The sequence below is a fragment of the Sebastes umbrosus genome, chromosome 9, assembly GCF_015220745.1.
Source record: "Sebastes umbrosus isolate fSebUmb1 chromosome 9, fSebUmb1.pri, whole genome shotgun sequence".
Classification (NCBI taxonomy): domain Eukaryota; kingdom Metazoa; phylum Chordata; class Actinopteri; order Perciformes; family Sebastidae; genus Sebastes; species Sebastes umbrosus.
In genome coordinates, this window is record NC_051277.1 from 33100190 (window position 1) to 33120947 (window position 20758).

Genomic DNA, 20758 nt, shown 5'->3' on the forward strand with positions numbered 1-20758 from the left:
TGGAGTCTGAGTCTGAACAGCGTAGAGACACAAGCACACATGGGACACCGACCCGGGAATGATTTATACGTGTAAGAAGTTACAAACAGTCCCTTTAAAATGATGCCTTTTTTTTGCCCATCTCTTCCACTGTTTTACTTTGATATTTTGGGTCTCAGTTTAGTGTTTTCGGAAAAGACTAAAAAGCGAGTTTAACCTAGTCTCGTTTTTTTATGTGTATTTCCCCCAAAATAAGTTCACTATTAAAAAATGTGATTTTTGAAATTTTGCAAAATTAAAAGAACTTCCCTGAAAAGAATTTCCTGACCTTTTGCAAACCTAATCTCACCCTCCTGCTTCTCATCCCAGAACCTGTAGTTTTTCTGAATATATTCAAATCTTTACTTGCCTACATGTCTGTTTTTGTCTGTCAGTTTTCCAGAGCCTCAGCCGGCCAACCACTCCTCTGAAGAACCCTTCGGTTACAGCGAGGAGGGAAGTGCGCTGAGCTCAGAGGGCCACAGGTCACCAGGAGTCACTGTCCGAGCCTGCACTCCCAGCCCTCCCCCTCCACCCTCACCACCACTACCACCAACCCAAGTCAAGGAGAACACCCAAACAACCAAGCTGTTCACCCCAAGCAAGCTCAGTTTCACTGTAAGAAGAACATTCCTTACACGTTTTGTGCTCTCGGATACGTTTTTTGCACAGTTATTAAAGGGATAGTTTGGATGTTTCTCAGTGGGGTTGTATGAGGTACTCATCCATACTCAGTGTATTACCTACAGTAGATGGCGGTTGGCACACCCCCAGCTTTGAGAAGCAGACAGGAGTTAACGCGTGGGAGCAACGCAATGTACTTCTGTGGACGGGGCTGTCAGCAAAACATATTTTAGCCACCTAAATGAAAAGTTCACCTAAAAAAATCAATATCATTTTAAGTGTACGCTATATTTAGAATACTTTCGTTTACCTTGCTGTGAGACCGCTATACAGTCTATGTTTCCAACAGGGAACTGAAGTCGTTATCTAGGCTCTAGCCAAAGCAACCAGACTCCATTGGGAAAAAAATAAAATTTGACCTCGCAGAACACAGGAACTGCTGGTCTACTGCTACCGCTGCCTCAATCGGTTAGTAACGCAACATTGTTATTGTGTAACTGTGGTTAGTTCGGAGTCACCAAAATCACACAATAACACAAACTAACCGTTTGAGGCAGCAATAGACCAGCAACTCCCGTGCTCTGTGATGTCAAATTACAGTTTTTTTCAATAGAGTCTGGTTGCTTTGAAGAGAGCATAAATGGATACAACAGCCTCAATTCCCCATCGGAAAGTGTTATCTGACGGCAAGGTAAAGAGGTGAAAATATTCCAAATATAGTGTAGGTGAGCCTTTCTTTTAGGTGGCTGAAATACGTTTTGCTGCCGGCCCCATCCACAGCAGTACATTGCTTTGCCCCTGTGCTGTAACTCCTGTCTGTTTCTCCAAACTGGGGCCGCAGAGAGAAACGTTATCGTCTCCGACCAAAACTCCGATGTCTCTCCTGTTCCCTCCGGCCGCGGTCGGGAGGCTGAGGCAGGAAAAGCTAACGTTAGGATCAGCATTGATTCATGGAGAGACCTTCGTCTGGTCAGCTAACATTACTGCCAAGCAGCTGAAATATAGAGAATCAGACATTAGTGGACAAGAACAAACAACTTCCCCAACACTGATTGTCCTAATTCCACCTTGAATTCTCTTTTGAATGTGTTCTCTAGATTAGGTACATTTGGCATTCAAGACACATGTTAATTAGCTTCATCCCAGCAAATGTAAATGTGTAAAAGTTTCTGAATGTCTCTTCATTACACCGTGTCCTAACCGGATGTGACGCAAGCGAGCGTCAGCAACAAAATCAGCTTGATTACATTGCTTTCTATTGGAGTTTCCTAACTGGCCGTGAACGTCTGGTACGTCTGGTAACGTCTCCAGCCGTTTTGAGCTGAACTTTTGGTCGGACGCCCTGTTCCTATTTTTTTCCTGTCGCTCGCGTTGAGAGCGCCGCAATATGGCTGATTAGTTTAGATTAAATGAGCCGTCAGGGACGCGGACAAGAAATGTAACAGCCACCTCACTAATGGTTAAAACTATAAACCAGCACAAATGTGACAACTAGCCTACCAAAGAAGAGCATCCTGTGCTCCTCTTACATCTTATTTCTGCTACCTGTTTGGATTATTCTGTTCAGTATTGTGGAATACACAATGGATTAATGTTACACTATGCAGCAGGCTGAGCAACAACTGATGAGTGAAAAATCCACAATTGGTCTTTATTAACTTGAATTGTGGTTAAGAAGAAATCAGTCAGAATGTTAGATTAATCAGTCGTTTAACTCCGTTTACCGGATCTCAACACCTGTGTCATTGCCTGTGGGGTTGTCCCATCTTGTCCATGGCACAAGCAAGATGCACGGCGGACCAGGGGAGATATCGGTACAATACCTCCTCATTTCATTACAAACACCTCAATAAAGTGGCAGCTGGCTGGAGGAAGATCGCTAGATAATAACCTACTTGCTGTTGGTTATATTGTATGTTATTAAAATATCACAATATAAAACGTGTGTTTTCTGTTTAAAAAGTACAAATGTAGGAAGATAGTAAGTACTACTAACCCATCTTTTAAATGTTTACGTCTCCAGTCTGATCTGGAGCACACAGCTGATATGTACGTGGTTTGTTTACATGACAGAACAGAAGTGCATCTCCATCCATCCATCCATTCATCCATTTTCTTCCGCTTATCTGGGGCTGGGTTTCGGGGGGCAACAGGCTTAGCAGGGAGTTCCACACACAGTAATGTTTTCTAGCTCTCTCCAGAAGTGCATATTTAACGTATTCAGTGTGGACAGAGAGAGCCCGGTTCCACGCGATGCAGCACAATAGTCAAATGCTCGCGTCAAGTTAGGACACGGTGTTTGACTCAGACATGGTAGAATCCCACTTTTTATTCATTTTTTTTTAATATGTTTATGTCTTTTCCCTTCCAGTCCTCCCAGTCAGGAGGTAACAACATGAACCTGTCAGACCTGCCTACCTTCACTCCCAGCGTCTTCCCTCCCAGCGCCTTTAACTATGAGCGACCGAGGCATTTCATCCAATCACAGCCGGCCTTTCAGGCACCCAGCTATGAAAGCGTTCTGAAAGAGGCCCAGGAGAACCAAACCAACTCCCAACAGAACCTCAACAGTTACCCAAATAGTCCAAATGCTACGGAGACACAGAGTCAAGCTAAAATGACACAAAGTCAGTCTTTTTCTCAAACTCAGTCAGTGTCCAAGTCCTTGTCACAGACCAAGTCTCAGTTTCAGTCACTAAGCCTCAGTCAGAGCCAAGCCCAGATCCAGACCCAGATCCAGACCCAGACCCAGTCCAACGGCACAAGCAAGTCCTCTCCCTCCTCATCATGTCTCAGCTCTCCGATCTCCACCTTGGCCTCCTCCTCTGCTGCCCCTCCTCATTCCTCCACTGCCCGGTTGCTCAGTTCCTCTGCCACCACCACCCCCACCTCCCCATTCCCTGGCCCCCTATCCTCTCTCCCCCGCACCACCATGCGTTCCACCATCACCCTCACCCCCAGCATCCCCAGCGCCACCGGTCTTGGTAGCGCCACCCTGCCGGCCAATCAGGACACCATGTCAGCACCTGCCGCCTACCTCTGCTCTGTGCTGCCCTCCCCGTCCGCCTTCTCCCCTTTTTCCTCCTCCAAGCTGTCTCCCAACTCCAACCTCTCCCACCCCTCCACCTCCCCCTCCCGCTCCCCACTCGCCCCCTCCAGTCCCCTCCTCCCCATAAGGGCCTCCTCCTCTCCTTCCTCCCTCCCTCAGCAGCGTCTTCCAGTGTCACTCCCTTGCTCCCCTCTCTCTCCCTCCTCCTCCTCCTCTCTCTCACAGCCCATTACTCCCAACGGTCAGAACAGAGTACCGCCTGCTGTGGTCTCCTTGCCTGCCAGCTACAAGGGACCGCCAAGCATGTGAGTCAAAGAATACATCTATTTGACATGCAGATACATGTTACACTTGGAAGTTTCCCACACTTAAAAAAAAGCATTGCTTTGAGGAGCAAAATGTATATATTTATTAGGGCTGTCAATTGATTCAAATATTTAAGTGCGGTTAATCGCATGATTGTCCATGATTAATCGTTATTAATTGCAAATTAATTACACATTTTATATCTGTTGAAAATGTGCCTTAAAGGGAGATTTGTTAAGTATTTAATCCTCTTATCAACATGGGAGTGGACAAATATGCTGCTTAATGCAAATGTATGTATATATTTATTATTGGAAATCAATTAACAATTGTCCAGAAACCCTCACAGGTACTGCATTTAGCATAAAACAGTATGCTAAGATCATAACATGTCAAACTGCAGCCCAACAGGCAACAACAGCTGTCAGTGTGTCAGTGTGCTGACTTGACTATGACTTGCCCCAAACTGCATGTGATTATCATAAAGTGGGCATGTCTGTAAAGGGGAGACTCGTGGGTACCCATAGAACCCATTTACATTCACATATCTGGAGGTCAGAGGTCAAGGGACCCCTTTGAAGATGGCCATGACAGTTTGGATGGATTCTTTAGGTTTTTTATTTTCATATGATACCAGTATCTTATCTCTGGCTTTAAACCTGAGCCCGCTACAACGTAAAAATCTCAAGTTGTGTTAATGTGTTAAAGAAGTTAGTGGTGTTAAAATTTGCCTGAACGTGTTATTATCGTGTCAACTTTGACGGCCCTAATATTTAAGCATATTCATGTGTATGTGAAACTGTAAACAAGTTGTGCCTTCTCTTTTCAAGAGAGTTTATCCAATGATTTAGCATCACCAGGGACATTCTTTGGCTCTTTAATTTTAAATATTTTGATCATTTTGGCTGTGTTAATGCATTTGGCATAAATTTCGGCAAGGGTGTGTGCCAAAATACGGACACTCAGACCCGTGAGGACAAATATGTTTTCACATGCTATTTTACTTTTTTTGGGGGGGAGGGTCATAAAAAACAACAGCAATATTATGTAAACAAACTGGCATTTAAAGGGTTAAAATTCTGAAAATGAATACATATTTGGTATTTATAATCTGGACTGATGCTATTTAAAAGATTAACTCAGTGAATGTGGAAAATAATATAAATACATCATTTTGTCATTTTTGACATTTTTATCCTCATCAGAGGACATCAGAGCAACTTGTTTTACAGTAATACTGGTGAATACATACCATCCCTCATTGAAGTGTTTCAGATGAATGGTGAAATGTTTAAAACTGTAATCCAGTTATATGAATTCATTTTTCTGCAGATTGCATAACAGCTGGATGATTGAAAAGAACCTTCAATGAAGCATAAAACAATCTCAGACTGTTTTTCATCTCAGGAAGCCAAAAACAATCACAGAGCAACTTTGACTTAGTTATGTTTATGGACCATCCATGGTGTTTTACATCTAATCCATGATGGGAACTCTGTTGTATAAAAGCATGGAGCAGGTGTGGCAATCACTTCTTTGCAGTCTCTGCATTCAATGCATTTAAAGGAACAGTGTGTAACAATTAGGGGGATCTATTAGTAGAAACGGAATACAATATTAATAAGTATTTTTTCTTTAGTGTATAATCACCTGAAAATAAGAGATGTGTTTTCGTTACCTTAGAATTAGCCAAAAACTGCAACCTCACCGCTAGATGTCGCCAGATCTTACAAACTGGACCTTTAAATAGCAAATGTCCCCACGGGGACAATAAAAGTATATCTTATCTTAGCTATTAGTAAAACATGTCCAACACAGATGTTTGTGCTTTCTTTCATAAATGAGGTAACCTATATAGGTCAAAGCACATTTCCACTAGTCAGCTAAAGCCAATTTATTTCCAGGAGTGTTGGATACAAGTCTGTTGCAGCATTATTGTTCTTTGATGCCTTTAATGTCTTTTTCATCTTTGCTTCCTTCTTGTGCACTAGTTAATGTCTGTTCCTTTTATCTCTCTCTCTCTCTATCCCCAGCCTTCCCAAGCCCATTCTGAAGAAGTCTGTAGCTCCTCGGCCTTCTTCCTCTCGCTCCACAGATGACGACATCCAGGGCTCCAAAGACGCCCTCATCCAGGATCTGGAGAAGAAGCTGCGTTCAAAGGAGGCCAGGAGGAGTAACAGCCAGGTGTGTGTGTGCGTGTGTGTGTGTGTGTCTCCTGCAAAGTGTGTTGTAAGAGCAAGAATCATAAAACAACAACCCACGGACACTCATGCTCCAGCCCATTCACACTTACACAGTGTTATTATACATTTATTATCTCACACTGATTGCCTTTTATGTATTGTGTTGTTTTTTGTGTATTTATTGTCATGTGGTTGTTTTTTCTGTCTACCTGCCAACAGATGCAAATTAGCTTCTAGCTAACTCTGGTGCAGTTGATTTTAATGGTGCGCTGTCCCTGCAACAATTAAAAAATAGTGTGTGCCTGTTTGAACGTGAAAGAATACAGAATTGCAATAGGTTACCAAAACACATCACAGCACGCTTTCTATTTGCGTGAAAAATTACAATTTAACAGTATAAAGCTTCATTTTCAAACAGAAACTGTCCTATGAGGAGCGTATGGCTCGTAGGCTGCTGGGTCCAGACAACGCCAACTACATGTTTGACCAAGACAGTCTCTCAGACTCACAACTCGACCAGGTACGACAACACATTTTTATTTAGTGAGTGGACATCGTAATTACTATAACCAAATCCTCCAATCTCAACATTTCTAGCAGTGTGTTTCAGATTGTACTGCTGTGTGTTGCAGTGCTGACTGTGCTGCACAAACATTTATGTTGGCTCTGGTCCGAAGCCCATTAGCTTTCATGTTGCTATAAAGTAATTACACACATTATTACAGTCATTTGGGTTTGAATGGCTGCACAGAGAGCCAGTTTCCCTCTCAGGGCCTCCTGACAGGCTCCCCAAACTCAAAGCAGCCCCAGTGAGCTGCCTCATGCTGTCATTTTGACCAGTTGTGTGTGTATGTGTTTGTGTGCAGGATTGTTCCGTCAAAAAGCCTCGGCCGCTCACAGGGCTTTGCACCATCTATTTTCTCTCTCCTTCACACACAATACCAACACACAGAGGCACATTTTGTCAGCGGCTATTTCTTGCCTGCTTTCTGAGAGTGAGCCCCTTTCACTGGTGACAACAGGAATATTGTGAGAATAGAAAACACACACACACACACACACGCACAGTTACCCTCCTGGCATTTTGTCAAACCGAAACAGTTCATTTTCAAAGTTCAAACCTGTGATTACCTCTTAAATTGGTCTGTTTTCTGTTGCAGCCAGATTCACCAGAAGGAAGACACACGGGTGGACTATGGTAATAGAAATTATTCATTTATTTATATTGCTCATGTATGTGTGATATCATGTGAAAAAATCTTCCACTATGATGAGATTAGGGATGCACCGATACTACTTTTTTTCAGACCGAGTACGAGTACAAGTACTTACATTTGGGTACTCACCGATACCGAGTACCGATACGAGTACTTCTCTGTGCCAAAAGACCCTTGTTAACAGTCAGCTGGAGGGTGTGAGCGACACACGGCAGGCTAGGGAGTCCCGCATACGAGGCAGTGTGCCGCGATCGGCTCTAGGTTGGCTTGTAAAGGCTCGAGGCGAAGGTGGCTCGCGGCCGCAGCTTTACAGCGCTCCCCGCCCGGACCTCGCCGCACCGTGGGCAAAAGACTCTGCGCCCTCTCTCCCCGCCGGGGACGGCCCCCTGCTCCTGGTGCGACTGTCGACCGGGGAAGATTGTCCTCAGTGCGCCCCAACCGCGTCGTGCTGCCAGATTCGGGCTCGGCCCACGTAAAAGGCGCCAGGGGTCTGCGGCGATGTCGGAAACCCACCCGACCCGTCTTGAAACACGGACCAAGGAGTCTAACGCACCTGCGAGTCAGATGGTGCAAGCAAAACCCTGTGGCGCAATGAAAGTGAGGGCCGGTGCGCGCACTCACTTTGTGGGATCCCGGCCCAGCGGGGTCGGGCGCACCACCGTAAAGTGGTATCTGTGCCATTTTGCGAGTACGAGTACATGAGCACAGTATCAGACCCGATACCCGATACTGGTATGGGTATCGGTGCATCCCTAGATGAGATAGTAATTACGTACTTATTTCCCAGATATGTGTTTCAAGTTTTCTGGAGTTCTTGAAACTGAGGAAACTGTGTTGTATCCAGTGGTGGGTAGATTAGCCAAAAACTGTACTCAAGTAAAAGTACTATTACTTTGCAAGAAAAAGTACTCAAGTAGAAGTAAAAGTAGTTATCAAAATAACTACTTGAGTAAGTATTACATAAGAAGTAAAAGTATTTACTGAAAGCGTTACTTGAGTAGTGAGTAACTTAAGAAGTTAAATGATAATGAAAACCACTGGCACACCACTGTCTTTTATTTGATGTGGATATGACTGCATTATTTCAACCACAGATGGTCTTCCTCAGGTAAAGCTAAAGAAGTGAACACCTGTATTTATTTGTGCTGAAATGACAAGTCGTCATCTCCTAATAAGATAACCTGCCGCATATACACGAGACAATATCAGCAGTCTGTATCTCTCAAGTGTGATCACAAAATATTATATTAATATTATAGGCTACTCTATTAAGTTCACCAATAATTAAAGATCTTTTTAAAATGACATTATTTGCTTGTTGTCTCTTATATTATGATTTGGCAAATAAATCAGCAAATGTGAAGATGTCTCATATCAGCTGACTCATTTAGGCTAATTGGGAAATAATGATGGGATGTTTCATCATGAATTGCCTATTAAATACTGGTGTGTTCACTTCTTCACTTTGACCTGAGGAAGACTATCTGTGGTTGAAACGTTTTATCAGCCATGTCCACATGAAATAAAAGCAGTTTGTCTTTTTTTCGTGTGCATAATCTGGTCTCTACTCTTCTGTCTGTCTTCATCAGGCTACACAAAGCATGACGAGTTCAATGAATACCACTCACATGCCGTTAGCTTGAATATTTACATTACAAAAGAAAGCAAAAGTAGTACTAATTTAGAAGTATGATATACTGTGTGTGTATATCATTAAACTTCTTCAGACCAGCGTTCATAAACCGAGCCCACTGCACTGTGCGCTGTTAATTCATCTGTAAATATTAGCTGCTACTTGAAGGCCATAACATGCCTGCCTCTTAACGGATCATGAATTCATCAAATAAATAAAAGTAGCACAATGAATGCATCCAAATGTAACGGAATAAGAATAATGATTTTCTCTAAAAAATTACAAAGTACAAAGTATGCTGCATTTAAACTTCTCTGACAAGTACATTTTACTCCAAAAAGTTACTAGCCACCTCTGGTTGTATCAAAGTGAATTGTATTCACTCCATCCCAATGGCAGATTGTTGCACCAAGAAGAACCAAGATTTAAAGGGACAGTTCACCCCAAAATAAAAGCACATATTTTTCCTCTTACCTGTAGTGCTATTTATCTATCTAGATTGTTTTGGTGTAAGGTGGCGAATGTTGGAGATATCGGTGTGTCTGCTTTCTCTCCAATATAATGGAACCACACCCCAACCATATCCCTGCGCAGAAGGAAGCGTGCATCTACTCACGGTCGAGAGGCTTGTGCTCGTGATAGTGAGGGATGTAAACATTAATGACTTCCTCCTCGGCTGAGCTGTAACGTTAGCTAGCTCAGTGGTGCTAGGTGAGCTAGCAGTATCGAGTATAGATGAACTCTTCCTTCCGTGCATTGATACGGTTGGCCTGTGTAGTTCGGTAGAAAGAACATAGTTCCTAACTGCGTCATGATTTCTAGAAAGAGACATTGCTGTTGAGTTTTATCAAATGTATTTTGTTTGCGCTTCGAGCAGCACAAGCCGAGTGCCGTCTAGTTCCATCATATTAGAGAGAAGGCAGACATCTCTACGGCCGATATCTCCAACACTTGGCAACTCACACCAAAACACATCTAGATTGATAAATAGCACAAGATGTAAGAGGAAAAATATGTCATTTTGATTTTGCGCCCCAATATGAATGTGAATATTAAAGCCAAGCTAAATGACTTGTCCCGATGTTTGCACTGTAGTAGGAACCACCGGTTGAAATAAAACCCAGGCAAGGAATTAACCATTCTGAATATGACACTATTTGAATGGGATTTAAAGTAGAAATAGGAGGATTTTATACTTGACAGTTTCCAGGAAAGTATTTATTCATCCCTAATTTTAACCCATGCCATAAATGTTTCTAGTGTCTTATAACTACAACTGTCTGACTCAAGTCCCTCATTCAGTAGCCATGCTGTCAGAGGACAGAGACAGAACAGGAATCAGCATTCATGTGGTTGCTTGTTTGTGTGTGTGTGCTGTCACTAGTAGTCTGTGAATCCAGTCATTGAAGGTGAGGTAAAGTGAGGTTGTGATAAATAATCCCTCTCTCCCTGCAGGGGGAGGCGCCACACAGGGACAGATGAGAGGGGAAATGAGGGCTCAGCTATCCAGGAGAAATGTTACGCTCCTCGCTTCCTGCAGATCCCTTCAGACCTCACTGTAGAGGAGGGACGCTTCTGTAGGATTGACTTCAAGGTGAATCACTCAATCACACACACGTGCACGCATTAACACCAAGGGCTTCACGTTTTCAAGTTTATTAATACACTCAAGTGCGTATCACTACAAGGTCAGGGGATCCCTCATAGAAATAATACCAAACAATCGATGCAATAATGGTGCGGTCAGGTAAAGGTAAATAAAGAAGGAATACAAATGCAACTAGAGGTGAAAGAAAATATCGATACACTTGAGTATCGTGATATTATATTTTGTGACTGTATCAATTCTCAAAAACACTTAGATTTTTTATCAATGGTATACATTACAAAAAGATTTGTGGCAGACAGTGGTTCATTTTGTGTTGTTTCAACCCCCGGCCACTAGATAGCAGCGTTGTAATCTATCTTCAGGCATTTGACTCTTCCACTCCAACTAAACAACGTAAACTGACACAGGAAGTAGTGTAAGGCCGTACGTTAGCATTAGCAAAGCTAGCTGGCTAGTAACGTTGCCAACGAACCGAATCCGAAAGAGCTAGACCGGTGTTATGTTGAAGTCTGTTCTCCTGTCGAATAGTGTTTCCCTCCTATTTAAATAATAGCGCCCCCCCCCTCGGTGGTTAGGGTGAGGGATAAGAGTTGGTTCAGCTTTAAGGCCCAGACACACCAACCCGACATCAGAGTGGCGACGAATGCCACTACTTGCATCGCCTCACGTTGCACTCAAACGGCCAACTACATTACGACGTACGTTCTGCACCTGCCTGAGCTGAAATAACTCTCCACACCAGCAGGCGGTGGGAGTCTGTATTTGTCATTCAAAAAGGGAAACCAGAAGACCGAGGACTATGGATATACAAGCCGTTGTTATGAAATAAAGCAGCGTTTGGCGACCATTTTCACACCACTCTCACTCATCACTTAGCTTCATTCCAGATGTTCATGTCGTTGTGAAAATATCCGTGTGTTGGAATGATCAGATGAGATGAAGATGAAAAATGAGAAGAGCCTTCTGGGTTTTTACTCTTGGCTTTACTCGTTTGCTTGTTTTCCTCACTTCTGTTTCTCTCCTCGTGCACTGATTCGTTTAAGCTGAACAGCCAATCAGAGTGATTTCTCTCACCAGCGGGCGGCGCCGCTGATTCAACATGCTGAATCGGCCAAAAAAACTCTGACACAGGCAGACTAGAGCCGACGGTGAGGGACACACCGAAAAACTAGGCCGACGGACGCTCACCGACGGTCCCAAACTGTCCGACAGCCAACCGTCGGCTCGGTGTGTCAGGTGCTTTAGGGAGGGGGAAACAGTATTTGACACAACACCGGCACCCCGCGGCGTACAAGAGCCGCGCCCGTGGAAAAAAGGGCCATGCCAAAATCAAATACTCAGGGAACACACCGAGTCTTAGAGCAGACTTGGCAAGACACTATTTATATAATATTAAATATGTAACACTGTCAGTTTACATTTTTTGATTTATTTAATTTGTTTACCTAAGTAATCCTGCTTTTATTTATTGATATTGTTTTACTGATATAGGCAAATGTTTCTGTTCTGATTCATAAAGAAGTCAACCTTACTCATCATATAGTATAGAATGTGTTCTTTACTATGACAGTTTTCCTAAAATTAGATATAAAAAAACGCTCTAATAGCAATGTCTCTCTTTTCTCTGTCCAGGTGGGAGGCCTCCCTACACCAGACGTCTGCTGGTACCTGGACGGTAAAGCCATTCGTCCAGACGACTACCATAAGATGTTGGTGTGTGAGAAAGGGATGCACTCGTTTATCATAGAGATCGTCACAGTGCACCACGCCGGCGTTTATGAGTGTGTGGCCAGGAACCGAGCAGGGGAGAGCAAATTTACCATGAGGCTCGATGTAATAGGTAAAAATGTCATGACAGTACATCCTGTTTTTGGGCTGGAAATGCTGTATTATTTGAATAGAACTTCATCAATAATGATCATGATTGATTTATTAATCTATACCAGTGCTGCTTTGTAAAGTTCTTCTTCAGGGTGGGAGAGAATTTAATCACTTATGCTGTGCAACCTCCTCCCTGCAGCCCAAGAGGCTCTCCGTCCTCCCACCTTTGTCCAGAAGATGTCGAACTCTAGAGCTCTAGAAGGCGACACTGTTCGGTTAGAGTGTAAAGTGGACGCTTCCCCTCCTCCACAGCTCCACTGGAAGAAAGATAAAGACATGCTGCGCATTGACCCGAACAGAATGAGGTGGGTTACCTTATTATACCCAAACTCTTTAAATGCACTCCACTGCTGCACATTAAACTCCATAGACGATACTGAAGGGACACTCTTTTGGCACTTTTCCATTTGATTTGCGTCGTTTTAGCATGCCAAGTCGCGCCCAAGATAGACCATCTCCGGAATGGGGGCCAAAGTGCGCCCCCACCTTCCTCCAAGCGGGTCGCGGTGACGTCTCGCCGACCGCGGCCAACAACCCCTCTTCCCCCCCCCCTGGTGCGAGACTAAACCCATGTCTGAGTCTGCTTTATTTTACGGTTTGGTTTTCAGCTGTATAGGAGTCGTGCTAAGTTGCTGCTGATGAAAACCCAACATTTCCTGATTTTGCTGCTTCATAATAAAAGATTTTAAATAACAAAATAAAACATATCACCAAAGTAGCGGAGCTTTGTTAGTGGCTATTCATCAATAACAACAAGTCTACTAATACTGGGAGGAAGAGTACAAGCAGCAAAAATAACAAGGGACTTGTATTGTGAAGAATATAGGAATTAAATGTGTTCATCCACTGTTTTACAGCCACTCCTTTGACCACTAGTCACAGCCACGGTTACACACACCCTCAAGCGGGTAGCCCTGTTGTAATGGAGAAGCAAATTCCTGCTGTGATGGGCTGATATGCCGAGTAAAACCGAGTCAGGCCAAGCCAGCACATGTGTATGGATTTTGGTAAACATACCAAATCTAACAAGTCATTTTATTTTCTGCCTCAATCCTGTTCTTGAATCATATTCACATTTACTTGAGAAGTTTGACTCAATATTTCCTTTAATAGGCCATATACCCGTCTGTCTCTCCCCTTGTTTCTGTTAACTATCAAATAAATGCAAAAAAAAGAAAAAAGATAGGGGTTGCTCGTAGTAATGAGCCCACTGAAAATTAGCACCTGACTCTGCGGTTCCCCAGAGGTCTACAGAACTTTACTGTATAGTCAATTTCAGGTTATTGTCCTGGTTTTACAGCCTGCTACTGTACTGTTTGATTCACTCTCGCCACTATCATCAGCATCCTTTCCAGCCTGAGCAGGCAGTTGTTTTCAGTGAAAAAAAAGCATCTCTAAAAAGCTGCTCACTACACGACCACTACCTGCCCAGCACCAAATGACAGACAGACACAACATAGTGGTGCAACTTAGTGGAGCAGCTAAGGAGCCAGATAATATCCCTCTGGAGTTAAAAACAGAGCTAAAACAGAGTGAATATTGGACTGGCGTTAATCAGATCAGCTGAAACGCAACTCCAAATGAATGTTGCTTCATATAGCTGGATGTGTAAATAAGCTATTCCTCCATATCAACTTAAAAGGTGATTGTTGTATGTATGTTGTATGTGTTGTTCACAACTTGTTTCTGCTGCCCCCGAGTGGCCAAAAAGTCTGTTATTGCAGGTTTACTGACGGGCCAGTGGCGCCGCAAGATTTGTACATTTCCATTTCTTTACTGTATTTTTTTCTTTTATGTTTTTAAACACATCAGAACAGAAGAAATAGGTCTGTGTGCCATGAAAAATAATCTCTATGAAAGGGTAATGTGGTTTTAAAAAAGTGATGTGCACAGTGAGCTTTAATGGTATTAAAACATGTTTGAGAATGAAGACTTAAGAATTATTAACTCATTGTGTAGGTGATTCCTGATGGCAGGTCACAACTGTATTTTGAAAAGAAAACTGCACCTATGCACAGTTTACCCGGACTCTAGTTCCTGCTGACTTTCATGGGGAAATATATGAAATCAATTATGCACTAATTCATTTCTCAGTTTATGTGTGTGTGCTGTTATTTTTTAAAATTGTGTGTGTATTTGTTCTTTTGAATGCTCAGCCTGCATCAGGATGCTTTGGTCACCATGTGTAGTGAAGATATAAACATTTGAACTTTGTTTGTCCACAGTCTGTATCAGGACGGTTCAGGCCGCCAGTGCTTGTTGCTAGAGAGGGTGATGAAGTCTGATGCCGGTTGGTACACCCTCTCTGCCATCAACGAAGCCGGAATGTCCACATGCAACGCCAGGCTGGATGTCGGCAGTAAGTCCACCTCATGTGTGTTCCTCTTTCTATGCAAATGAGCTTTAAATGGCCCATCTCAGCTATCTAGTTCCCATAGTAGCCCAGGCTGTAAAATCAAACAACAGATGGAGAACGCCGTGCGCTCTACGCTTCAGTGAGTCCAGCTCTCCAGCCTGGAACACGTCAAACAAATGCTGATATGTGATCGAGCGGAAACTTGATGAAGGTACGAGGCATCGAGCTGTCGGCCTGTTTCCTAAAGAATACTGCATTAATCACTGAGTCCGAGTGATAAGTATGATGAGAGAGGAAAATACAACACAGCTATTAGGTTTCTGCTCGATCACATAACACACCATCTGCTCTGTGGAGAGGGAGCTGAGTGAGAGGCTGACAAAGGCTGACCCTCTGTTTCACATGAGCTGGACTGTATACCTTACCACTTCATCTGAACCAGGATTCAGACATTGTGCAGTAGTTGAACAGGACCTCATAACAATACAAGATGTAATGTGTTTACAGGGTGTTTTCTAGTGTATGGAAGAGTTTCATCTCAAGTCTTTAACTTAATCACTACAGACCTATAGTTAGTGTAATAGTAAACATAGTAATAGAACTAGAATTGTTTTTTTTTTTTTTAAAGTTATTTTTTTGGGGGCATTTTCCATTTTTATTGACAGGACAGTGGATAGAGTCTTGAAAGGGGGGAGAGAGAGAGTGGATGCGGAAAGGGCCACAGACCGGATTCGAACCCGGGCCGCCGCGGTCAGGACCAAGCCTTAATACATGGACGCCCGCTCTACCAACTGAGCTAACCCAGGCGCCCGAACTAGAATTGTTAGCGATATAAGTTAGTAAGGAAATTGTTGTTCTTGATCCCATTTAAGGGTCAACAATAAACCTTTGAATGATCGTGGAATACGACGTGCCATGATTGGTCGTGGTCATACGTATAGTCTTGCCAGACCGAGACACTGCAAGAGTTTATGGTGAGTCAAAGACAAAAATATCGTGTAGTCTGATCCCGGCATTAAGTGAAAATATAGATAAAAAGGATATAAATATAGCCCTAGTCTATATCGCAATACAAACGATATATAAAAATATATACAATAAAAATGATTGTAGCGTTTTCACAACATACTGTATATCGCCATCTTGCCCAGCCCTACTTCCAATAGATCCTATTGATCTGTTTGAATTTTGTGAATATTTGCACACAGCTAGTTGACGTTGGCATACAGCTGTGTGTCAGTATTCAGATGTGAGTGCAAGGGGCAGAGCTCTTTCTATTTAACATGCCTACACTGCTTCGGTCTGTGTGTTATTTGTGTTCTATTATTTGTACATTTTGAGTCTTGATGCAGTGTAAATCGTTGTGATTGATTACAATTACTACAACTGATTTGCAGTGACAAACATATAGTCTAACTGTGAACAGTGACTCACCCCAGAGGACATGTACACACATACAACACATCAGGCCCAGATGCATGAAACTCTAACATCACTAGTGAATCATTCTGTGAGTTTGACAACAGAAGGTGAACCATGGAGACCCATTGTCTCTCTACAAATGAGTGTTGATTCCATATCTGGCTCTGAGCCGTGCCATGCCGTCCTGTGCTATGTAGTACAGGGCAGAAGAGTTATTTTCAGACACCTGGCATGAAAGGAATGTTTAGCCGGTAATCCACCAATAAAATCTGTTGCAGTGACACCAGTAGTGTCATTCCTATTATTAATATCAATAAGCAAACAAAACAAAACCAAAAGTCTTTTTCACCCTGGTGGGAGGTTACTGAGCATCACAACTCCACTCTCACTCTGGTCTGCGCTGCCTTTGTCAAGGTTGAAAGGAGTTTGCCGTCTTGGTTCGGACTACGGAGCCTCTGTGTTGTTGTTTCATAAATACAGGAGCAACTCAACCCATTCCGCAAAGTGCCTTTATTAGTGGTACGAAAGTTCAGGAAATTTACATTGTTCCAAAAAAAAACCCCAATTATGCTGCCTCTTAATTTTCAATGCGTAATGTTCACATTCTGTGTAAAAGTACTCATGACAAAAACAATAATTCATAAAAATATATTGAGGTGGGAACTATTCGCACAAAAACAAACGCTTCCATTGCGTAAAGGCCATTACACATGAAGTTTTTAATTAGCTATAAATTTAAAATAATAAAGTAGTGGATCACAGCATTAGACATTGTTTTTAAATGACATTACATAACTGCGACTGTAGGGTCATACTGCAATAAAATACTAACAGTTGTAATAATTACAGTTACTTCTTCACGTTTAAAACTGGTGTTCGTCAAACAATGTGACAGTGAAAACATCATACATGTATCACTGATCTGTAAAACATCAGACATGTATCATTGATCTATAAAACATCATACATGTATCATTGATTGTTAAAACATCATACATGTATCATTGATGTGTAAAAGTACATTTGAATCCATTGCACCCCTCTTCTCTGCCTCTCGCAGCTCGCACGGCGCCGGCCATGAAGACGGCGCCCCCTGGCTCGAAGACGTTGAAGCTGCTGTCCTCTCTGAGCCACGTGCCCTCTCTGACCGTAGAGAGCCCGGCCCAGCACACCGCCCCGCTGTACGAGAGTGAAGAGCTGTAGACCCCCCTACTGAACCCAGTCAGATAACCATCACATATCTCAGAACTGTAAAGCTGGGCCGGAGCCTGTATTATCTGTCACCTCGAGGCAGATGCGGTACAAATCATGCTCCGGTCCAGATTAACAGCATCGCAGCAGACCAGGACACAGAACACTTTTAAAGGCCGATCCAGGTCAGGTCAATTAAACATAAAAGGCCGATGAACGTCACAGTTTACTTTAAAATTTCTTGAACAATTTAAGTTGATACATTTTCAAGATTAAGGTACATTTACAGGGAACATTTTTAAATAAACTGCAATATGGTATTTTTCTTCAATTGGAAAAAGTTGAAACTCGTCATGCTAACACGCTCAAAACAAGCCTTCCTCCATCCATTACATGTTGAGGAAACAACAACCCGAAACATGAGAAGCACTTTGTAGCTGCCTCCAGACAAACGTTTTCACAGTCAAGTGCCTTGAAGAGTTCAAATAACGACACCTCATACTGTCCATCTGCTGCTGTTTGTCACCACTGTGCCTGTCCTCTGTCTGTCTGTCTGTTGTTTAAGGCTGCAGAGCTGATGTTTGATACATGCCTATAAGCCTCTCTTCATCTGCTCTCAGTTAAATGCTGCGTCTAGGTATTAATAGACCTGGAGTCAGACCTGCTGCCACTTTTAACCCAGAGGCCTACTACAACACTGCAACACAAATACCCCTGTAGTCAAGTTTCCCCATAGAGAGGTGACCACCAGGGAACCTTATTTAAGAAAAATCTGAACAGTGGTCAACGGTGAGAGACAGATAATTTTTTGATCCCGTTTGAATTGCGCCGTGAATCACACATTTGTCCATTTTGTCAAGAAAGTCTCAGTTTGTTGTAAAACTGTTGAAGTATCAGACTGTGAAAATACGTAATTAGAAAGACGACACACCCAAAAGTTGCCTAAGTGACGTCTCTCTCTCTCTGAAGCTACAATGTCTGTGTGTTTCCTACTGGGATGAACTAAAAAAAACAGGAGTTTCTGGATAAAACACATCAGGCGAGATAAGGTTTCATCTGTGCGTTGTCATAGCTCAGTTAGCGTGTTAGTGACGTTTAGTGTGTGAGACGAGAGATGTAGTTCACTGAGCGGTTTCACATAAAACTAAATGATACTACAACAAACTGCGACTTTCTTGACTAGCAAAATTATGTTTTAAATTGACAAACATCATGTGTGTGATTCATGGTGCATTTAAAAATGGGCTAAAAAATTATTTGTCTCTCGCCGTTGACTACTGTTCATATTTTTTCCAAAATAAGGTCCCATGGTGGTCCACCGGAAGGGGCATCTTAAAACAAATCTATGAATTCGACACTGGGAAAAGTGTTTTCCCACTCTCTTCCGTGGCCTAGGTTAGAAAACAGGAAGCAACCTATAGGAGTCCAGTAGCCACAGTCCACTTTAATCCTGACAACATGTCTGCTGGTCGCTCTCTCTCATCCAGCACCTGCTCTCCTGTCCTCCAGCTCGTAGCCGAATGAAGCTCCATTAACTGAAGAGGAAGCTCAGATCGGTCACTCTCTTCAGACTCTCTGCTGTGGTATAAATTCAGTGTAATATGTGTTTTTAAAGTTGGTTTCTAATATACAGTGTATGTGAATGAAGCTATTTATTTGAACTGGAGTTAATAGTTATCAGTGTTGGGACTTGAAGTTGCCCCCTCTCTTGGCCTGCGACCAGAGGTGTATCATATCAACGAGTGTTGGTCAAAGAGCAACAGGCTGCCATTCTGATACCCACTGAGCACAAAACCTCATCTGCACTCATCAGAACTAACTCAAGTCTACATTTGATCACATCTGCAGTGCAGATAAGACATGTTTTTAACAGTATACTCAAGAGGAAAAAAAAATCTGTTTCTTTCTCCTTCTGTATGTTCAGGTGATAAATAGGTATCAGTAAATCAGCCTGTGCCCAGATTTGCCAAACTCTCCATTATGACCAGAGCCTTACATAGAAAGATCCATCAATAAGAGGCTGGGTTCACCTGCTTACCTTGGAGCTGCTCATTGTTACTGCTAGCCAGGAAGAAAAAATGCTATTTTTGGCTGGATCTGCATGCAAACAGAAAATGTCGTATTTAACTCTGTATGGCCACAGTTCAGTCTGCTCATCGGCAGGAGTCCCTTTCAAAATGCCCGTAAAATCACAGATTGATGTCTCAAGATGAAAACTGCCTTTTCTGCTTCAAATGCAGCGTAGTTGGGCTGCATTTAAACATTTAAACATATAAGCTGCCTTTCGCTAAGAAGAACTAGATAAAGGATGTTTTCAGTTTGTCATGATGTTTGGATCAGAGGGTTAAACATTAGATTTGCTTCTTAAAGCATTAAAATCGTTTTGGTAAGTTCGGCCCTTTCTGTTGAGATTTGAAACTGCAGGTAGTCGTGTGTGTATTCTCCTTCAGTATTGTTTGTTGTGTAAGTTCTACATATCACTGGATGAATGAGGAATAAAGTTATGTGACCTTAGCTTTGCCTCCTGGTGTGTATGTTTTTAATAGTTTAACACTGTGGTCTAGTGTTAAAAGATCTCAGAAGGCTAGATTCTTTATTCTTGCAGTATTAATATGTCCTCTCTGCCTTGTCCCTCGCATCGATGAGCAAAAGTGCTGATCTTTGAAAGGTCTCCTTTTGTTTGTCTTTCTTACCTAAAAGATAAACCAGGTCCTAGATCCTAGGTCCTAGGTCCTAGATCCTAGGTCCTAGATCCTAGGTCAGGGGTCTGCAACCTACAGCTCCCTCCACATTGGCTCACTGTGGATTTTCAAAAATGGAAATGAATAACTCTTTTTTTGTTTACATTTTCATTGTTATTTATCATTGTTGTAGGGCTATGGTACGACAGTAAGACGGAATATTAGGGCCACATTGAGGAAAAGAAAAAAATCTGAGATTTCATGAATAAAGTCATAATATTATGAGAATAAAGTCATAATATTATAAAGTAGTAATTTTACATGCTATTTTCTTTTTTTCTCGTAAAGTTATGACTTTATTCTTGCAATATTGCAACTTTTATTCTCGTAATATTTTTACTTTATTGTGTAAATCTCAGATGTTTTTTCCCTCAATGTGGCCCTAATACTTCATAGTACATTGTCTCTTTGGCCCTCACTGCATTAGACTTATATACTATATACTTAGACTATAAACTGTGTTACCTTCATTACAATGCTCAAATGTTTTGCAGCTCCAGACAATTTTTTGTTGTTGTTTTTGCCTAA

General features: G+C 42.4%; 1 protein-coding gene across 2 annotated transcripts in view; it reads left to right on the forward strand.

Annotated features, from left to right (window-relative positions):
• The window catches only part of myot (myotilin), a 46293-nt gene extending 26290 nt beyond the window's left edge, over positions 1–20003 (forward strand). For both annotated transcript variants that reach the window (XM_037779715.1, XM_037779716.1), the window contains 10 exons: positions 414–636; positions 3014–3996; positions 6031–6181; positions 6599–6700; positions 7341–7378; positions 10486–10624; positions 12272–12479; positions 12660–12825; positions 14746–14879; positions 17359–20003. In XM_037779715.1, the coding sequence (XP_037635643.1) occupies positions 414–636; positions 3014–3996; positions 6031–6181; positions 6599–6700; positions 7341–7378; positions 10486–10624; positions 12272–12479; positions 12660–12825; positions 14746–14879; positions 17359–17501 (2287 nt within the window). In that variant the 3' untranslated portion in view covers positions 17502–20003. The remainder of the gene's footprint in view (positions 1–413; positions 637–3013; positions 3997–6030; positions 6182–6598; positions 6701–7340; positions 7379–10485; positions 10625–12271; positions 12480–12659; positions 12826–14745; positions 14880–17358) is intronic.
• Positions 20004–20758: the final 755 nt, after the last annotated feature.